The following is a 22101-nucleotide window of genomic DNA, read 5'->3' as shown; positions in this document are numbered from 1 at the left end:
ATAAAGTAGAAGGATGAGAGGACGACAACAACAACATATTCAGTATTTTACAAAAGATAATGGTTGTTATTATAAGGCTTGAGAAGGCATTTGGGCCATAGAACTCTAATATGAGATCCACCTTAATGCCACCAAACATAGTGAACTCCTACTACAACTGCTCTGTTAAGTCAGCCGAGAGAATACCCAAACGGGTAGAGGGTTTCAAACTCTACCAGAGTGGTATTTGGTCTGGCCCTCATATTAGAGCATGCTAGGCCCAAATACTCATTCCCATTTATGGCCCTTCATATAATAAACCTCCCATTATCTTTTTACTCCCACTTAGGTTACAGGCCCGCGTGACTAAGCCCAGTGATAGAATCACTCTTCTCTTCCTTTTTTAATCTATAGAAAATCGTTTACTTCAAACGATGTGGGAGTCTAGGAGAATCAAACTCTTAATTCAACTACAAAATTACTCTTTCTTTGTCTTGTGAGTTATTTTCGATACATCTTCAATAAAATAGAGTGTAAAGAGTGAATAATTTCATAGTTATAGCAAAGCTCTAATGTTACAAATACAGGTTATCTTTTTGCAATGAAGCATTTGACAGGTGTTTATTTGATCATATTTTATTGTGAAATTTTAAAAAATAATAATTTATTTTCAACGTGAAAAATGATATTTGAAAATAAAAATGCTTTTTAAATTTTGCTTGGCTTTGCAAATATTAATGGGTTTCTCTCTATCCAAATTGCATAGGCAATTTCATCTTTTCTTTTGTTAATATATGTTATAAACTCACATCTATAAAAATCAAGCACTAGTTGTAAATTAAAATAAGATAAAAAGATAATAAAACAACATTTTATCTTCACAACATAAATGTAAGACAATGTACACACTACCCTCTCTAAATCCCGATAACAATACACAAACTGATAGCCATAGGACATAAGGACCCATCTGTAAAATTAAAAACTTTTGAGGACAAAAACGCAATTCCTGAGAATTAGGGGACGAAAACATTTTTTTTCCCTCCCAAGTGTTAAACCTCTGTACAAGGGTTTTAACAGCCATAGCAGCAGCAGCAGAAGAAGAATCACTCCATTCAATTCACAAACTGTTTGATTAAAAATCTCATTTTTTGTTTGTTTGTAATCTTTCAACTTTTAAAAAAATGCCTTCAAAGAAGAAGAATCAGAAATCATCATCAAAGCTTTCACAATCAGAACTTAGAGATACTCCATCAGTTTTGAGTTCATCAGATGTGGAATTTACTGAAGGAGAGCTTAAGTGCTGTCTTGAAGAAGCTTCTAGAAAGTTCCCGTCTTTGATTTGTAAAACAGATTTTATTGGCAGAATATCAGAAGATGCTGTGGATACCAAAGGCTGTAAAATTTGGCTTTCGGAATCTTCCATGCTTGCTTCTTCTATTGCTCCTGGCTCCACTGTATCGGTAAATTTCGCCTTTTTCTTTCGTATCTATAGTTGCACTTCAAAAAGATTCGATTTTTATCTTTCTATATATGCGTTATTCACTAGCAGTGACGGAGTCAGGATTTTTTCAAGTGTATCAATGGAGTAAACCGACGAAGAAGTCAAGGGGGTTAATATATAGTACTCCCTTAACTGTCTTAGTTTGACTGAGCATGATGTTTAAGAAAAATGTGTGTAGTTCTTTAAATTGTGTGGTCTTGATCTTGTCATGTAGGATGTCTGTGTTGGAAAACTTACTAAATATAGAACATTGTGCTTTTTTTTTGGACTGACTGAAAAGGAAAGTAGGATACTTAAATTGGGACAGAGGGATATATATATATATATATATATATATACACATAAGAGAATTTTGTTACCTAGCTATATAGTGTAATTAACTGACGATGTGGTGGCTTTGCCACTGTATACTAGTTGTTTATTTGGGGTTGATGTGGTTGTAATGCCTTGAACATACATTAAATTATGTGTGTGTGTGTTTGCTGTTTATTGTAGGCATTTCAGGGTTTGGTGTGGTTCTAATGGAAAAAACTATAGCTGTGTGTGTGTGTTTGCCGTTTGTTGTAGGTATCTCAGGGTTTGGTGTGGTTCTAATGGAAAAAATTATAGCTCTGTGTGTGTGTGTCGGTTGTGTATGTTATATTTAATACAAACACTATATATATTGAATTTTCTTTAATCTCTTTTGAACATTGAGAATATTGTTTGATTTTTTCTCCTTTGCTTTTGATTTACATCAAGTTGTTTTCTTTTCTCTTTGATCAGTTGATGTATGAATTTTTATGTACAAAACCACATGTATGTCTCACTAATTGCATCCTTAATGTGAGATGAATTCTGCTTGTGCTTGAATTTAGTCAATAAACTTAATTTGTTTGTAACTAATTTGTGTTTATTTTTTTTCTTCAATTATTACTTGAGCTCAAATTAGAACTTAAGATGAGCCTCTTTCAACTAAATAATATATTCATGAGAACCATTAAAAAAAGCTCCTTTTATTTTCTCTTTCACATCTGCTAAAGAAATTGTCCTATTGTGAAGATAATATTTATCTTTCTTCCAGATAGATCATGATTAAGGGAAAAAGGAGCACGTAAAAATTCATACAATGTATTTCTTAAGAAAATGTTGAAATCTTTTGAGCTGGTTTTGATTTGGGAAGGGGGTGTTTTCTGAAGCAATGTGCTTTCTCGGGCTTTACACTTTGCAGCATAAGCTATAGTATGTAATTGGCCATATGCCATTGCTTACTTATCAATTTTCAACCTTCCTTTGAAGTTAAACATTTATTGGTGTCAGAGTTTGATCTTATTTTACTTTTTAATGTTAACAGGTATCCCTTGCTTCTTTGAAGAAATCTGAAAGTAACTTCCCACTTAGCTCATTAGTAGATGAGTGTACAAGGCATTTTGGGCTTGATTATACAGAAAATGTGGCTCATGAAGCCGGACACTTCTTTGCTCTTGCGACTGTTTTCCCATCTTGTAAGGTTTGGATGCAAATATTTGTTTTGTTTTTTCTTTTTCGCTGCTGTCCAATTCCCGTAACTTAATTTGACGAAGTATAAAGCTGGAGATTGCTTTAAAGGTTGATCTTTTTTTTGATGAACCTGAGATGGAAACAAGCATATCCCATAGTGATTATTAGGCTTCATGAAATAGTTAAAAGAGAGCGATATTCCTGAAAGAACGAAATACATAGGTTTTATCTAGCACATTATTGATTGATCTGCTGGTCAAATTGGAGCATGATGCCTTCCATATGTTCGTGCAATCTTGGTGGAATCTCTACTTCTACTTTCCTATTTCTTTTTTTCTTGTAACTATTATGTCACTAGATTTGGTCTTATCGTTTTTGTTACTCAGTTGTGATATTGCTTTCTTCGTGGAATATCTTATTTTTCATCTCTCTTCCTTTTTTTTTTCCTTCTTTCGTTTAAGGTAGATGGACGGCCATCATTAGAGAGGTTACACTTTTATTAACTTAACCATGTCTTCAACAAGTGGGAATTGTGATTCTTGTTATGTTATAAATGTGAGCTTTATGAATCCCATGAGTTTCCTTCTTTATCTATTGAAGGAGAAGACAAGGTTCCTGAGACTGAGAGAGATGTTAATTATCACAGGAGATTTGTGTCTTGGGCGGTATGGTTGCACTTTTCACAGTCTTGATAATTTTGAACCGTGGGTTTAATTTGGATAGAGTCAAATAAGGGAAGCTCCATTCAAATTGAGAGTTTGCCGACGGCACTTTATTCCTTGCAACCATTGAGAAAAAAATGATTGATTGTCTTTTGTCTCTTATAATCTAGTGATAAAACTAAGGATAATATCCATGAGAGCTAAAGGAATTATGGAATTATTGAATGCCTTTTAGACATCAAACAGAATGTGCATCTTCCCTTTTGAATATATTTATATGGTATAACTGGTGTGTTAATCCAGGTAAAGTAGCAAGAACACAGGGAATCAGTACTATGCTGTAGATTACTTTATGAAACTCACAAGGGGCTCGGTTTTCTTCCAACTGGGAGAAGCGAGTAGTAGAGATAACCAAAAAGAAAAAGAAGAAAAAAACTAGTTCTAGAAATGTCGTCGGCATCTTCGGCTAATAAGTACTAGGTTAGAAGTTCTTACCGCACTAGGAGTTCTCAATGACTTTGCTAAAATTTAGTTTTTGTACTACTTGGTTTTACAAGTTGTCTGATGGATTTGCATAACTTGTCAAAGTGTCAGATTAATTTTTTAGGGCATTACTCTAGTAGGAGTCCTTGATGTTTGTTGTGAAAGACCATTTGCTTGAGGTGTACAGTGTACTATTAGGAACTTTGTATTGTTCATTGTTCGCCTCTGATTTTTTTTTTAGAAGTTATAAAATTTGTTATTACTGGTGCTGATGTTGGCTTATTATATTCGTTGATTCTTAATATTTTAAATACTTCTTTTGACGAATGCATTTTTGAAGAGAGGTGTTATTGCATTCTTACCAAATGGTAGAATTTTGCATTGACTTGACATTGATCTCTTTGCAGGTTTTAAAAAATGGAGCGCGATTATCTTCAAGCCTCTCATGGAGTATGGGTTATCCTGCCTCGGGTAGGATTGTTTTTGTTCACCCTATTCATGATCATACCATAAGGAGTATTGTAAGTGGAAGCAATCAATCGTCCAATGGTAGAGTTAATTCCTTTTTGGTTAGTAACTGCGAGGAACTATCTTTGTTGCTGGTATCTCGTAATGGAATACCACCGATGAACTGCTTCATATCCTCTCAATATTCAACGAGTGAAACAAGAAATAGTCGAGCTGAGACTACGGCGGTTTCATCTCCTAGGACTCCATTACACTCTCGTTCTAGACTTAATTCTCCTAGCTCCAGGGAGTTCAATACACCCAAGGATCAAGAGTCAGTGTCGATCTCTTCTGATGTAGGTGGCACAACCAGTGAAATATTCAACATAAGAGAAGTTTTGGTGAATGACCATTCGAAGAAACTTATTCAAACCTGTACAGCTTCCTGGTTGTGTTCTCGCATTTTACTATCTGGAAATCTTGTGATTGTCCCACTGCTTTCAAAGCTGTTTTTTCTCCAGGTTATAGGCGCTTCTCCTTCACAAAGTTTGGGGGACTATGGTGATGTTGCTTTCTCTGTAGATCACAAAACAAAAGTAGTTCTACATTTACCCCCGGACATTGAAGTGGGAACTCCAATAAGAAGCTTATCACCATCAGACCTCGAACATAGAAATATCAACAATAAGGATGGAGTTGACTTCCCAAAATTGGGTGGTCTTTCTGAAGAATTTGCAGTTCTAATGGACATAATAATATCGTCGGCTGTGAACGGTACAATAGCTAGGTACTCTCTCTTTCTAATGTAAATGTCAGTTTTTCTCTAGAAGCTTGTAACTTTGTTACTATGGCAAAATTATCTTTAGAAATATAGGGATCTGCTTGCTTTCTGGGTATGAAAAGTTTGTTATGTAGGCTGACAATCTTTACTAGGTAGTTTCAATTGGGCCAAATAATGGATTAGCCTATTTAGAGGTTTGGTCGATCTTAATTTCTCTTCAACGACCTTGGTCCACTGCTCCTTTTTCTTGCTATAATGCCATTTGGATTCTGAACTGATATATATACAATTTTTCCTTTTAAAAAATGGTTTAAATTTCTTAACGCTTGATATTAGTTACTGTGAGATTTACCTTTGTTGCAGCACATTGTTAATAGCATTAATATATTTTCCCAACTCCTGCCAGAATCTAAATAAGAAGCTTTCCCCTTTTCCTTTATTGGGTCTGGAGTAGTTTGTTTCCTAGGAAAATCATTGGAATTTCTGAAGGCAAATGTCTATCTCTTATTCAGGAAATCAGCTTTTACTTTCTGGAGATGTTGTTTGTTTTGCACTGCTAATGAGCTGCCTATTACACCAATATAATAAAATTAGTCAATGTAGAAAATGTCTACTCTCTTTATCATATGTTAATGTCCAGTTGTCAATATTTCAGCATGGGCTTACGACCTACAAAGGGAGTACTTCTTCATGGGCCACCTGGGACTGGAAAGACTGCTTTGGCACGATTATGTGCTCATAAAGCTGGAGTAAACCTATTCTCTGTCAATGGGCCTGAAGTAATTAGTCAATATTATGGCGAAAGCGAACGGGCATTGAACGAAGTGTTTGATTCAGCGAGTCAAGCAGCTCCTGCTGTGGTTTGCTTCCTCACTTTTTAATCCAGTTTAGATATCTTCTGTTTCAACAATAAACTTGCTTGTGTCAAATGTCACAAAACAGCTGAAATAGAAGTTTCACTGCTTAAATCAAAATGTGTAATGCCAATGAAATGGAACATAGAACTTCTGTAGAAGTAAGTCAGAATGAAATATCGCTTAAGGATAGAGTCTTTTTGGCATGTATGAATTTTGTGAAACTAGTAATTCCAGCACCATCTTAGTGTTGATTTCAATGAAAATTACCTCTTTTAAGACTCAAAAAAAAGGATTAAGGGAAACTATGAGAAGTCCATTTGAAAGTTTTGGGGGTTTCTTTTTTGTTACTTTGTGTTGGATTCCTTTTACTACATTTTAGTCCTGATCCACAAATCTTATATCTTCTTTAGATGTTCTTATTAGAAATTAATTGCATTGTACAATGGTAGTTCATGAAGTTGTCACTCTAGATTATTTCTCATTGATAAAGTATGATACTCTTAACATTTGAGTTATGTACGCATTATAATATTAAAGTTTGCTCCCTTCATTTGAATGAACTTTTTTTCCTCAGAGAAATATTTTTTTAGTTTTTCTGAAGCAACATTATTCTTTTTTAAGGTGAAAAGCAAATTGGATAATAGTTTTCCTAAAGCAACATTGTGGATGCCAACCATGTGTATTGAGTTATAAGAAAAGTTTTTTGATTCTCATTTTTTTTGATATACCCTTGTCATATGATATGGTTGTAGTACTAGATCCTTCAAGATACCCAGAATATGTACAGATACTTGAATATTATCATGTCAGATTCATACTAGGTGTCCACATCGGATACCATTGTGATATTCTTGGATACTTGCTATGATGTCTGATCACTGTGGGTATTGGACTCATGTATAGATAGTAGGAGTTGGTAGTAGTAATCATTTGTGCCTTAGATACTAAATTGTGCAGATGGAGAAATGGATAACTATGTCTGAAATTGGCATAGCCTAGCATGTTTCTATGAGATCCACACCAAGTTTAGTTAACTAACCTTATTTTTCTGATTTCTGTATCTTTGCTGTAATACAAAGCTCAGGTCACAGTTGCTGCCATATATAGGCTTTCTAATTTCTTTTACCTGATCCAATCTTTTTTTATTTTTAAAAAAGGCTTTCTAATTTCAAATGTCAACTAATTAAGTTTTCAATGACCCAGGGCCTTTTTTCATTTGCAGGTCTTCATTGATGAGTTGGATGCCATTGCGCCTGCTCGTAAAGATGCAGGTGAAGAGCTTTCTCAAAGAATGGTAGCTACATTGTTAAACTTGATGGATGGAATAAGAAGAGCTGATGGTGTACTTGTTATTGCTGCTACCAATCGACCTGACAGTGTTGAACCAGCTCTTAGACGACCTGGAAGACTTGACAGGGAAATTGAAATAGGTCACTACAGAATCTTATCAAGTATTGTTATCAGACTTTATAATAACAACAAATGACTTGGATAACTACTGCCAATTACTGGATGCTCATATAATAATTCAATCTTTCTCAGGGTTTATCATTACTGTTGTTACTCTTCATATTCTTGTTGTGAGTTGACTGAGCATAGTCAGTAGTTGCACAGAATCATCCTGAGATCTTTGACTTATGCCATGTGCTCGAAAGTTGAACTCAACTCCTTTTTTTTTTAGCTATAGTGCTTTTGATGTGATATGTAACTCTTTCTCATTTCATGGAAAAATATGTTTAGGCGTACCATCTGCCAGACAACGGTATGAAATACTACAGACACTACTTGGTGAAATGGAACATGCTCTTTTGGACAAGGATGTTCAAGACCTTGCAACAGCTACACATGGTTTCGTGGGCGCTGACCTAGCTGCTTTGTGCAATGAAGCAGCTTTGAATTGTCTTCGTGAACATGTTGAGTCAAAAACATGCTTTGGAAATACTCAATATAAACCTTCAATGCCAACATATGATGCATGCCTTGGCAGGAATGGTACACATTGTTTACAAGACAATGAAGACCTTTCTTCTAACAGTGATTTCGAGGGGGCATCTTCATCTATTTCAGAAGCATGTATTTCATCAGATATCCGGAGAAACTTTACTTGCATGGCACAAACAGACACTCTTAGGATCACTTCTAAAGATTTTGAAAGGGCTAGAATGAAAATAAGGCCAAGTGCCATGAGAGAGGTATGCTTTACCTTGTTTATAGTTTTTGTTGTTAAACATTGTTGGAAATTTAAGTTTGGTGATGCTATCTATACTGATGTGCTGGTCACGTTCAGATATTTGTATGATAACAAGTTTCAGAGAGCAGGCTTTTTTTTATATGGTGTTTGACCATCATCCTTGCAGTTTTGGGATTGACCCCAATCAAATTGCATTATTGAGTCATCTTTTGTAAAGGCTCAAGTTTTAAGCATGCCTTTGATTGATTAAGTGCAGCTGGTTATGATCTAAGGTTGATGATGGATTCCTTTGATGGATGCCTACATCTTTGCTTTCTTTTTCATTTGAAGTTCCTACTGCCTGTTGTTTCAACCGATTTGCATAAGGACCATTGGTAGACATCTGGAATTGCAGTCTGCACTGAACTGAAATATTTTGTCTTAATATCAGGTTATACTTGAGGTTCCAAAGGTAAACTGGGATGATGTCGGAGGGCAGAGGGAGGTTAAGATGCAACTCATAGAAGCTGTTGAATGGCCTCAGAAACACCGGGAGGCTTTCAAGCGCATCGGCACTCGTCCCCCTACTGGAGTTTTGATGTTTGGTCCTCCAGGATGCAGCAAAACATTGTTAGCTCGTGCCGTTGCTTCTGAAGCAGGGTTGAACTTTCTTGCGGTGAAGGGCCCTGAGCTTTACAGCAAATGGGTGGGTGAATCAGAAAAAGCTGTCAGGACACTATTTGCAAAGGCTAGGGCGAATTCTCCTTCAATTATATTTTTTGATGAAATAGATGGCCTTGCTGTTGTACGTGGCAAAGAAAGTGATGGAGTTTCTGTGTCGGATCGGGTCATGAGTCAACTTCTTATTGAATTAGATGGTGAGTGTTCCACACTTAAAAGGACTTTTCAGTTGTTTCTACATTTGAAGTCTATTGAAGAACATTAGTGGTCATTATACTCCAATCTTGTTAGTTTTAGGTAAGCAAATTTAGTTTGTGGCCATTTGACTAAGCATATTCTCGTAATGAAACACGATGACTATTCTGTCTCAGCTCCACTGCAAAATTTAAAGGGATACAAAATTACTTTTTTCATGGGGTCAGGAACGAATCTCTAAGATTAATGAATCAAGATCAACGCCATATACTGGACTCTCTACGATTTTCATGGGTCTAGAAAAAAGATTTTCTAACCATGCAATATACTAGACACTTCCTCACTTCTTGTGATGCCATCTTTCTCCAATGCTGCGCTAGTTTTGATGTTGAAAAAAAAATGGATATGTTTTGGGTTAGGTATGAAATGCCTGGGACTACCCGTAATCTATGCCTTATTTTAATTTGTAGAACTAGGATCCTAACGTGACAAAGCAGTTCAAAATTGTCTCAGTTTCATTATGTATGAGGAATCTCTTGATTGTCAAAGTTTCTGATTGGCTCAAGCTGGAATTTTACTATTGTTTTGTTAAAGGTTTACATCAGAGAGTTAATGTCACTGTTATTGCTGCAACAAATCGACCAGACAAGATTGACCCTGCTCTTCTAAGACCAGGTAAAATCCGTTATTCCTCCTTTTATGTTAAATTTTGCTGCTACTACCAATTCTTTACTTGAAATCTGCTAGAGCTCCTTAAAGATAGTGCTGTTTTTGTTAGGACGTTTTGATAGATTGCTGTACGTTGGACCTCCAGATGAAAAAGACAGGGAAGCAATACTCCACATACATTTGAAGAAGATGCCATGCAGTTCTGACATATGCATTGAAGAGCTAGCTCGGCTAACCAGCGGCTGTACTGGTGCTGACATATCGCTGATATGTCGTGAAGCAGCTATTGCAGCTATTGAAGTAAATTCACTCTTCAATGTGGCTGTGTGATATACATCTCCTCCCAACCCCCTCTCTTTCTGTGTGCATATTTTTCTTTGTCCTAACCTTTTTGGTATCAGGAAAGCCTTGATGCTTCTGAAATAACTATGGAACATCTGAAGGCCGCCATTAGGCAATTGCCTCCATCTGAAGTTCATTCATACCAGGAGTTATCAAATAGGTTTCAGAGGCTTGTGCACTCAGACCCAGTGAGAGATGATTAGTGTCATCAATGGAACATCAGAATTAATGGCTTTTGGTGCAGAAGGAGGTAAATCTATCTATATAAGTATATTATAATGTTCTTACGAGGCTGTAGTAGCATTTTATTTACTTGGTGGAAGAGATGATATAAAAAGCTGCTACTTAATTCGAGGAGGGGTTTCACACTTGGATGTATTCCAACTTAGATCTCTGACATCCAATGGAGAAGATCAGTGGGGGACTGGGGATGGAAAACCTCCAAATTAGATCTGTCAGAATATTTAATTGAGTTCTTATAATTTTAGAAAAGAGTCCAAATATTATGAACAAATCCTATTAAATCAGGAATAGATGTATCTTATACACACTGTAACATGTACTTCTCAAATCTGTGAAACGGGAAATGTTTTTTGACAAAAACTGCTTCAAATTTTGGAAGTGTTGAAAACTATCTGATTCAAGCATGAATTAGTGACGCAAAATCCTAGGATGAAAATGACCTGATTTACACTATTGATTTTAGATACAAAATCTTCACTCAATCTATTAATGTCCTATTTGTCATCTAACTATTAGGTGCGAGAGATTGATTTCCAAAAGCTAGTTTGTTGAAAGGTGCTTCAATCAGCAGACTACTAGACTCTCCTTTTTGTTTGTCGTCAATGTTGTATAGCTTTCCTGGAATGTTGGGGACATTTTGATGTCACAATGAGTGTTTTCTAATCTTAAATCCAGGATACAGATATTGATAAAAAGATATTTTAACGGATAGGCTTTAAGATGTTAAAAGTATGGTATGTAAACATTATAGTTCAGTAACATTCTTATCATACAAAATCACTGCGTATAGGTAGCACAAATAGAAGCAGAAGACTTTTATCTTCATGAAATCATTCTTCGAATCAAGGGCTGTTTTAAACTTTACTAATTTGCCCATACTGCTTTCTTAGTGATGTCTCATAGTATGAGTTTCTTGTCTAGGAGATTTATGTGTCTTTTTACAGAAGTAATCATGAACATAAACTTTTCACCCTTGAAGCACAAGTTTGATCAACTGTGGTGTTTGTTTGATTACTGCCATCAGGTTCAATATTCGAGTCTTCTTTGCACAGATAGACGTTGTTGCCATAATTTTCACATCGCCCATATTAATTCCAGAAATCTACTGCAAAAACATACATGCAGTTGATCTCCACAAACTCATGATTTAGATGCATAAAGGGAAAGTCGATTCCATATAATGAGAGCGTGAACTTTTGCTCGTGGAAGCTTTCATCAGCAGGGCCAGAACAAGTGTTTCTATTGATTGTTGTCAACTATTTGATGCCATCAATGAGCTGAGTAACAGCTATTCAGTTGAGTAATGTTTCACCAACTGTGACTTTCTTATTCTGATCCTTTGACGAATTGTTTTCAATCAAGGCCTCGATACAGATGAAATGTTTGTTACGATGGTGGTGTTAAGAAGATAACAAGGAAGCTCCACTATGGATACTTCTGGTGTTTCCTCCTGAAAAACAGAAGACTGCACTATAGATGATGTGTTAAAGTACATGGTATTTTGTGCATTATGCATAAACATTACTTGTAAGCTATATAGAATTATAGTAGGTATGCATCAACTTTATGATTGAATACAATCTTTGATATACTTTATATGTATGCCAAATCACATATTAGCAATTGTTGATTTTTGATGCTGTTTTTTCTTGTACTTTCATTACTTCTTTTGCTGGATTGCTTTGGACTTTTTTTTTTGAGCGGAGGGTCTATTAGAACAACATGTCTACCTTTGAGACCAGATCGTAGAGGTAAGATATGCATATAATCTCCTTTTTAAATTCCACTTTGTGAAATTACGCTTAATATATTGTTGATTGGTCATGTTTTCATTAGTGGACAGTCCAATATAACTTTGCTAGTGTTTTTTTTATATAAACTACGATAGATTATCTTTCTATAGAAATTATAGCACACTCAATATGCAATAGAGCATATTATTACTACATAAATACTTCAAATGGGGTCACGTTTCCACTTTCCTTTTCTTTCATTGGACTTCATCTTGTTCTCTCTCTCTCCTTTTTCTTTACTTTCTTTCTCCAACAATAGTTGTCCATTAAAAAAAACAAGTTATCTAAATATTAAAAAAATAAATAGTATTTAATAGTAAAAATAAAATAAACATATCATAATAAATTATTCATTGATTTTATAAATTGAATAACTATTATTAGATATTTTAAAATAATATAATGAACAAATAAAGATGAACGGAAGAAGTAATATTAATTTATATTTGGGAAAGTGTTTCTCTCTTTCCATTTCATAATTTTTTATTTCCTGTATCCAATCATAATATCTGTACAACCTCATCTAATGTTTCTGTGACAATGTACCAAATATTTTTTTTTTCTAAAAGAGAATCTTTGTGACCTTTGACTTAGAGCTGTAAATGCACCTTTCCATAGCCACCTCATCAATTTCATTGGTGTTACAAGCATTATAAAGTTGTAATCAGATTAAATGATAACTTAAAAAACATTAAAATTAGTACTTAACTAAATAGTATTAATGTTAATTAACTTATCATAACTAAGTGATTAACACAAATCATGTTATCTTAAGTTTGGTTTAAACACTATTGTGAGTGTATAATTTATAATTTTCCATCACATACTCCCCCTACTAGCTACCCTATGACCCCACTAAGCTTCACATCCACATGGCTCCTAATAAAACTCCATAAAAAATCTTAAGAAAAGCATCTTTTAACAGTAACATAATATAAAGACAAAAGTAGTAAAATCACACCTCAATTTTATCACAATTATCAGCTGCACACAATTTCCTTGCTACTATTACCCCTACTTCTCAATTATCTAAAAGTGAAATTATTAAATCCCTAACATTTAGAGTGAAATAATTTATTTAATATTTTTCTTTTAACATGAAATTCTATGCCAAGGTCCAATTTTAACATGATATTTATTTCAGTTCAAAATAGTTGAAAGATTATAGGACTAAAGATATGTAACTAATAATTTCACCATAATTGTGGTATGTTTTTGTGCCTTTTTCCCCCAAATAAAAAGCTGAAAAGAAACAAGATCCACCTCGAACACCCCTCCACAAAACTCTTCCTCATTCCCCACTAGCCATAAAATTCCCACAACAGCAAAAAAAAGGAAATTCCAAAGTAAACCTCATTTTCTCCCTCTTTCCTTCAATACAGAGAAATCAAGATTCTTCACTAAGAGGAGTAGGGTGATAAAGACAAACACCCATCTCGAAAAAAAATCTCAGCTTTCAATTTGTACACTTGTCTTATTACAACCCCATATCTGTTTCTCACCTGGTTTTTTTTTTTAGATTCTTTTGTCAATCTTTAAGTTCCCATAAAAGGAGAAATCTTTTTATCTTTTTGTTTTTCTTCCCTCTTTTGATGATGGTTACTGTTCAAGTTTAGTTTGAGTACTTCTAAGTAGTAATCCATCAAGTAACTTGGAGTTGTAGTCATAAAGGTGAGATCTTGGTGGAAAATCCAAGATTTTGGGTTTTCAAGAAGGATAAGGAAGATGTGGATTGAGGAATCCTGGTAGCTTGTTGGTGAGGGTTCGATTCTTCGGGTTGTAATCTCCTTTCCCTACCCCCAATAAGGAAGATGAGGGAAGAAGATTCAAACTGGTTTGCTAAATGGGAAGAAGAATTGCCTAAACCAGAAGAGTTAATGCCTTTGTCTCAAACCCTTATTACTCCGGATCTTGCCATAGCTTTCGATATTCCAAACCCCACAAGCCCAAATCCTCAAAGCAAACAACAACAGACTCCACATGTTCAATCTTCTCAGCCTAATTCATCAGCTGAATTTGAGTCTGCTGAACTGAATGGGGCAGGAGGTGGAGATGAACCAGCTAGGACATTGAAAAGGCCACGTCTTGTATGGACACCGCAGCTACATAAGAGGTTTGTGGATGCAGTTGCTCATTTGGGGATCAAGAATGCTGTCCCCAAGACTATAATGCAACTAATGAGTGTCGATGGATTAACACGCGAAAATGTTGCTAGTCATTTGCAAAAGTATAGGCTTTATTTGAAACGTATGCAAGGTCTTTCTAACAGTGGAAGTGGTGGGAGTAATGCTCAGTCTTTATCAGGGGCAGGTGTTGATCCAGCAATGGACAATTTGTTTGCTAGTTCACCTGTTCCAGCACATTTTCTGCATCCGGGGAGAGGTAATTCTGACCATTTCATGCCGTTTGTGCCAGTGACACCGATGCAGCATCACCATCATATGGGAGTGGTTGTTGGACACCATCCACAAGTTCAACAGCAGTATCGACAATTTGGGTCACCGGTGAATGGACATTTTGAGCATCCTTTTCTGTCTAGGCAATCACAGCAGCAGGTTCAGAGGATGGGGACATCAGTGCATAATGGTAGTCCTGTGGTGTCATCTTATGCGGAGGATGTGGATTCAGCCACTGCCGTCAATGGGAGGAAGGTCCTTACTCTGTTTCCAACAGGGGAAGATTGATATCAGGGTAACTGCTGATTTTTAGCCTTCTATAAATCCTGTCAATTTGACTTCTATGTATTCTAGAGTTTAAGTTGAATAACATTTGCGCTTTGTTTTAGTACCTTTTATTGGATTAGTGGTGTTTTAGTGTTAATATCTATATGGAGTTGTTGATATGGTCTTCAACTCTTAATGGAACTGTGAATCCCCTTTTATAAGAATTTGGATTTGATGCTTAGTGTCAGTCCTGAAACTGTTCAGTTAGATGAATTCTACTATTGTAATTACGTTGTAACGAGTTTGACTTGTTTAATTGTCCCTTACATTTTTATTTGCCACGCTGAGATACTGAGGTATTTGTCACTGTTGGTTTGGGGAGAATGATTTTATTTCCCCACCTCTGAAATGCCAAAATAAGCAGAAACATGCTAAGAATCTCTGTCCTCACTTTTCTTGCTTGAAGTAGTAGTAAACTCGTCAAGTGCACGAGCCTTGTGAAGTCTGTTTTTAATGGTTTACTAAATGTCGAACGACTTTTTCGTATATTGTATTAGCTTCCATCTGTTTTTCCTTCTGTGTAGAAAACTTCACTGGCTATTGTTTTTCCCGTTGTTCGTGTTTGTCCAAATCTTCACTCCTTTTTCTTCTTGTTCTTTACTCTGGAAATGAGATGGAAGTTCACCCTCACAATAAGAGTTTTACTCTAGTAAGATTAATTTTATTGAATGACTACTACAACAACAACATATCCAGTATAGTCCCACAAGTGGCGTAGGTACTCATCCGGGATAAATAAGGATTGGAACACGAAAAATTTATACTACTTGATTAACTAGGATTGGATGCAGAGTTGAGTGTTATTGCTATTACTCTGTTCCTGCTATTTGTTATACTGATCTGAGGAAATTCATTATCTGTGTGTGATTTCTTTTCTTTTTAAAAATAAAAAAATGAAGTGTTTCCTCACTGGCCATGTGTGGCGTTGGCTGATCTTCAGTTTATATTTATAATTCTTTATTTACTATAATATCTGTTCAGTCTTTCAAGACAACTAAAATCTAGTTTAATTATAATTATATGCAAATTGCAAATAGGTCAATAACCTTCCAACTTTTTGAAGTTCTTTCTTGGTCTCGGTAACTGTCCTTTCCATTTTCATTTACCATGCTGAGGGTGTTTCTCTGCTGGTTTGGGGAGAATGAGTTTATCCCCTTCTAAAAATCTGTCAATTTTCTCACTTGAAGTAGTAGTAGTAACCTCATCATGTGCACGAGCCTTGTAAACGTCTAGTTTGAATGGCTTACAATAGGCCAAGACTTTTTTTCTTATATGGTATTAGCTCCTTTCGTCTATTTCCGTAAGAAAACCTCACTGCCTCTTGCTTTTCCCGTTGTTCGTGTTTTTTCAAAATCCCCACTCCTTTTTCTTCCTGTTCTTTACTCTGGAAGTTCATCCTCACATTAACAGATTTACCCTGCTTAGATTCACTCTATTGAATGACTCTCAGCAATAAAATAATATGTGAATCAATCCTCTAAATAAGTAACATTGATTTTGCTCCTACATTACATTTGCTTGTATCATATATAACTTTTATTTCTTTGCCTCTTAACACATATTTTCCATTGTGCACTTCCTTATTGCTATTACTTTGTTCCTCTTATTTGTTGCTATGTTGTTCGGACTCTTCAAAAAATGGCAACAGTTGCATGTTGGATCCTCCGACACGAGTGTGGCAGTATTTTTGGAGGGTTTGAGGAACATAGATTTGTTGTACTGATCTGAGCAAATTCATTGTTAGTGGTCTTAGCTGATATAATGGTGGTGGGGACTAATAGTATTTCTTGTTCTTTCCTCTTATATAATTTCCAAAGTAATTTCTCAATGGCCATGTGATGCTAGCTGTATATCTTCAGTTTACATATAATTTGGATTGGGATTAATCCTAAAGTTCTGTTCAACATTGTTTGGTGTTGCCAACTCAAATTTTGTCCTACATTAACATCTTGTCACTATCATTCAGTATAATGCCAAAAAAATCTTTTGAAAACTTATAGAAGAAGATGCTCTCCTCTCTTTTGAAGTCTACATAAGGCATCTTTTGAATTAAACATAACAGTCATATTTGTTGGGCTTGATTGAGTAATCTATGTATTTTTTTTCTGCTTGATATATTAGGAAAAAGTGTTTGCTAGATAGTTCTTGATCAGTAATAGCTTGATTGTCTCAAGAAAAAAAAGGTGTCAAAAATCCCGTGGAATTAGTGGAGATGCGGTAAGTTGTTTCAGACACCAGTTATCTAAAAAAATTGGTGTTAAAAACACTTGCAATTGACGTAGGCTGCTTCAGCTAAAAGCCACTGTTGGGAAATCTTGTAGTTTGATTAGTGAATAAGTCTCCTATTTGCAATTAACTAGGGGCTGATCTGATCGGAGTTTCCTTAGGTAGCTATAGATTTACAATTATTCTTAAACTTTCGTGCATTCACTAGGTAATTACAATGGTTCTATAAAATTTGGAGTCAAAAAGTTTCAAATGATCATATTTACAAAACTGAGAAAAATTATGAATTCTTGTTTCGTGATTCCTAAATGCTAAAAAAGTTGCGTGGATCGTATAGAAGCTATGACTATCATTTTCTAGGTAATTACGGATGATCTACAAAATATGGGGTCAAAAAGTTCCAGACTATCATATTTACAATATATGCATGGCAGAAGCCATCGGTGTCCCCCTAAAGTTGACATCAAATTTCACTTAGACACCTCAACTGACCTTTGTTCATTCTAGACACCTATTGTCGGGTTTCGCTATGTCATTTTGATACTTTTTATTGACTTGGCACCTTGTGTGTGTTGCACTCACTTTGAACGCGTGAAAAATGTAAATTTTACTATTTTTCTTATTTTTTTTCATTTAACTAAAAGAAAAATGAAAATATTTAAAATACATTCCCATCTTTTTAATTTTTCCAAATAAAAATCGATCAGCTCCATCACCACACCACCGAAAAATTCTTTGCACCATTTTTTACCACAAAATTCGACAACCTCTCCATTATCAACAACCAAAACAAAAGAAACACAGAAAAAAAAATCATCATCACTTAGAAACACCAAATTTCATTACCCAAACAACCCACCTTAACAAGAAAAATTCATTTCATAAAGAGTATAAATCTTTAACATAAAAAATTGACAAAATTATTAGAATAAAAAAATTGATATTTTTATCTAAAAAATTGGATAAAATGGAGGCTTTGACATTATCAAAAAATGAATTTACCATCTTTCTTCTTCTTTACATCTTTTTCTCATTCTACTTTAAATTTGTATTTTTTTCTTTCGAATTTGTTTTTTTTCTTTGCAATCTTTTCAGATCTGTCCATTTTCTCTTCTCTTTTCTTCACAATTTCAAACTCTATCTAACCACCTTCAACAACATTTTTCTCCATATATATGCCAACATTAATTTGAAAAAGAAGATGAGAAAGAGCTGTGTGTGGAGAAGAAAAAAGGTACGGAGGAGAGATGTGAAGGCAGTTCAACAAAGACGAAGATGGATATGGAGGGGGGGGGGTGTTGCAGTGGGGAATGACGGTGACTCCCTTAATGATGGTTAGGTAGAAGGAGATGCGGAGAAGAAATAGGAAGTGGTTGATGCAATTTTATTTTTTTTAATTATTGAAATGTAATTTTTTTGAAGTAATTAATTAAATAGTTTTAAAATAGGTTCTTATAACTCACAATATTTTTTAAATAATTATTTTTGATATATATGATACATGTCTTCATTTTATTCGTCACTTTGACACGTCATCAGTGAGTAAGTGAGCTACACTCTCCTTAATTTTTTTGCTGATTGTTAAAAAAGTGTCAAAATGACACAGCGAAATCCGACAATAGGGGTCTAAAATAAACAAAGGTCAGTTGAGGTGTCTAGGTGAAATTTGGTGCCAACTTTAGGGGGCCACCGATGATTTCTGCCATATATGCATAGGCTAATGCACATGCTAAAAAAAGGCATGGATTATGGCGAGGTTGCACGTATTGTTACCCCAGGTCATTATTAAGGGTCCTGAAAAAATTTTGCCAAAAAAAAACACCTGATGGTCGATTCACGAAAAAATTCATGGGCTAACACATAAAAAGACGCCTAATTCCTGTTAAATGACCACTAATTGCTAAAAAAATGATGTTGATCATGGGAGGCTACACATACTGTTATCCTAGATCATTAAGGAGGGTCCTGTAAAGTTTTGCAAAAACAATACCCGGAAGCCAGTTCACCAAAAAATTCATGGGCTAATACACATAAAAAACTGAGAAAATCACGAAATTACTATTGAGTGACCTCTAAATGCTAAAAAAAATATGGATCATGGCAAGGCTTCAAGTATTGTTACCCCGAATCATTAAGGATGATCCTGTAAAGTTTGTTTCACATATTGTTACCCCAGATCATTAAGGATGATCCTGTAAAGTTTTTTTAAAAAAATGCCCAAAATCTAGTTCACAAAAAAAATTATGGTCTAACACACACGAAAAACTAAGAAAATCGCTTAATTCTATTGAGTGACCCCTAAATGCTAAAAATATAGCGTGTATAATGGCGAGACTGCACCTACTATTACCCCAGGTCATTACGGAGGATCTTGTAAAGTTTTTGTAAAAAAAATGATCAAAAATCAGTTCACTAAAAAATTAATGGACTACACACAAAAATTGATAAAATCGACTAATACCTATTGAGAGGTTTCTAAATGCTAAAAAATGGCGTGAGTCATGGGAGACTGCACGTACTATTAACCCAGGTAATCACTGAGAGTCCTTTAAAGTTCGTGCAAAAAAATGCCTGAAAGCTAGTACACCAAAAAAATCATGTGCTAACTCACGTAAAAAATTAAGAAAATGATCTAATTTTTGTAGAGCGACACCTAATTGCTAAATAAATAGTCTAGATCATTGAGAGATTGCACATATTCTTACCCCAGGCCATTACGGATGGTCCCATAAAGTTTTTGCAAAAAAAATACCCGGAAGCCAGTTCACCAAAAAATTTATGGGCTAACACACATAAATAATTGAGAAAATCACCTAATTTAGTTTGAGTGACCATTAAATGCTAAAAAAAGGCGGAGACTGCACGTACTATTACCCCAAGTTATTACAGAGATTCCTATAAAGTTTTTGCAACAATAAAGCTCAAAATTCAGTTCATCAAAAAATCAATTGCTAACACATAAGAAAAACTAAGAAAACCCCCTAATTCCAGTAAAATGGCCCCTAAATGCTAAAAAATAGCGTGGATTATGGAGAGTTTGCACATACTATTACCCTAGGTAATTACGAAGGGTTCTGCAAAGTTTTTGCCAAAAAAATGCTTAAAATTCAGTTCACCAAAAAATTAATGGGTTAACACAGACGAAAAATTGAGAAATGGCCTAACTCTGTTGAGTGACCCCTAAATGGTAAATATATGGTGTGGATATTGGTGAGGCTGCACGTATTGTTTCCCCACTCATTACGGATGATTCTATAAAAAAATATTCTAAAAAAATGCACGAAAATCATCTCAACAAAAAAATTCATAGGCTAACTAACACACACGAAAAACTGAAAAATAGCCTAATTCCTGTTGAATGCCCCCAAATGCTTAAAAATGGTGTGCATCATGGCGATGTTGCACGACTATCACCGAGGTCATTATGAAGGGTCCTATAAAACTTTTGTAAAAAAATGATGAAAAACCAATTTATCAAAAAATTAATGGGCTAACATACACGAAAAATTGAGAAAATTATCTAATTTCTGTTGAGTGGCCCCTAAATGATAAATATATGTCGTGGATCATGGCGAACCTGCACATACGGTTACTCCAGGTCATTACGGAGGATCATGTAAAATTTATGCAAAAAAATACTCGAAAGATAGCACACCAAAATTATTATGGGTTAATGCACACGAAAAATTAAGAAAATGGTTTAATTCTTGTTGAGTGACCCTTAAATGCTAAATAAAGTGTGTAGATCATGAAGATGTTGCACATACTGTTACCCTTGGTCATTACAGATGGTCCTGTAAAAAATTTACAAAAAAATGTCCGAAAGTCAGTTCACCAAAAAATTTATGGGCTAACATACACGGATAATTGAGAAAATGGACAAATTATAATTGAGTGATCCCTAAATGTTTTTAAAAATTGTGTGGATCATGCCGAGGCTGCACGAATGTTTTTAAAAATTGTGTGGATCATACTGAGGCTGCACGTACTCTTACCCCAGGTCCTTACTGAGGGTCTGTAAAGTTTTTTGCAAAAAAAATGCTCGAAAGTCAGATTACCAAAAAATTCATTGGCAAATACACATGAAAATTGGAAAATAGTCTAATTTCTTTTAAGCGACCCCTAAATCCTAAAAAATATGACGTAGATCATGGGGAGTTTGCGCGTACTGCTAACTCAGGTCATTACGGAGGGTCTTGTAAAAAATTTCAAAAAAAAAATGTTCAAAATCCAGTTCACCAAAAAAAAACTATGGGCCAATACATACAAAAAACTAAGAAAATCGTCTAATTCTAGTAGAGTGGCCTTAAATGCTAAAAAATGGCGTGGATCATAGTGAGGTTGCAAGTTCTATTACCCAAGGTAATTACGGATGATCATATAAAGTTTTTATAAAAAATGTCTGAAAGCAGTTCACCAAAAAATTGAGAAAATCGTCTAATTCCTAATAAGTGGCCATTAAATAAATAAAAAATGGTGTGAATCATAGTGAGTCTGCACGTATTGTTATCCTAGGTAATTACAGAAGGTCATGTAAAGTTTTTGCAAAATAAAATGCCCAAAAGTCAGTTTTCATAAAATTAATGGGCTAACACATACGAAAAACTGAGAAAATTGTCTAATTCTTGTTGAGTGACCCTAAATTATAAAAAAAAATGGCGTGGAACATAGAGAAGTTACATGTAATGTTACCCCAGGTCATTATGGAGAGTTCTGCAAAGTTTTTGCAAAAAGAATGTCCGAAAGACATTTCACCAAAATATTCATATGCTAACACAAACGAAAAACCTAAAAAATTGTCTAATTCCTATTGAGTGACTTCTAAATACTAAAAAAGGTGTGGATCATGGTGAGCATGCACGTACTA

At 34.9% G+C, this 22101-nt stretch overlaps 2 protein-coding genes across 3 annotated transcripts; both read left to right on the top strand.

Moving 5' to 3' along the window:
- The first annotated feature begins 1063 nt into the window (after positions 1 to 1063).
- LOC129876882 (calmodulin-interacting protein 111) lies at positions 1064 to 12129 on the top strand. Of its 2 annotated transcripts, none has more exons than XM_055952360.1 (11): positions 1064 to 1442; positions 2817 to 2972; positions 4515 to 5341; positions 5991 to 6195; positions 7415 to 7622; positions 7933 to 8384; positions 8814 to 9240; positions 9833 to 9913; positions 10017 to 10207; positions 10309 to 10499; positions 11517 to 12129. In XM_055952360.1, exons 1-10 carry the CDS (start codon positions 1164 to 1166, stop codon positions 10450 to 10452), a joined length of 2970 nt encoding a protein of 989 aa, XP_055808335.1. In that variant the 5' UTR covers positions 1064 to 1163; the 3' UTR covers positions 10453 to 10499; positions 11517 to 12129. The 2 variants fall into 2 exon arrangements, with proteins under 2 accessions (XP_055808335.1, XP_055808336.1); XM_055952361.1 differs by having other exon boundaries at positions 1070 to 1442; positions 11591 to 12129.
- A 1353-nt stretch (positions 12130 to 13482) lies between these two features.
- On the top strand, positions 13483 to 15282 carry LOC129877362 (transcription factor MYBC1-like). Its single transcript, XM_055952860.1, has one exon. The coding sequence runs from the start codon at positions 14097 to 14099 to the stop codon at positions 14967 to 14969; it is 873 nt and encodes a 290-aa protein (XP_055808835.1). The 5' UTR covers positions 13483 to 14096; the 3' UTR covers positions 14970 to 15282.
- Positions 15283 to 22101: the final 6819 nt, after the last annotated feature.

The sequence above is a fragment of the Solanum dulcamara genome, chromosome 12 (genome assembly GCF_947179165.1).
Source record: "Solanum dulcamara chromosome 12, daSolDulc1.2, whole genome shotgun sequence".
NCBI classification, from domain to species: domain Eukaryota; kingdom Viridiplantae; phylum Streptophyta; class Magnoliopsida; order Solanales; family Solanaceae; genus Solanum; species Solanum dulcamara.
The sequence above is the reverse complement of the archived record's forward strand: the minus strand, read 5'-3'. Positions and strand labels throughout refer to the sequence as shown.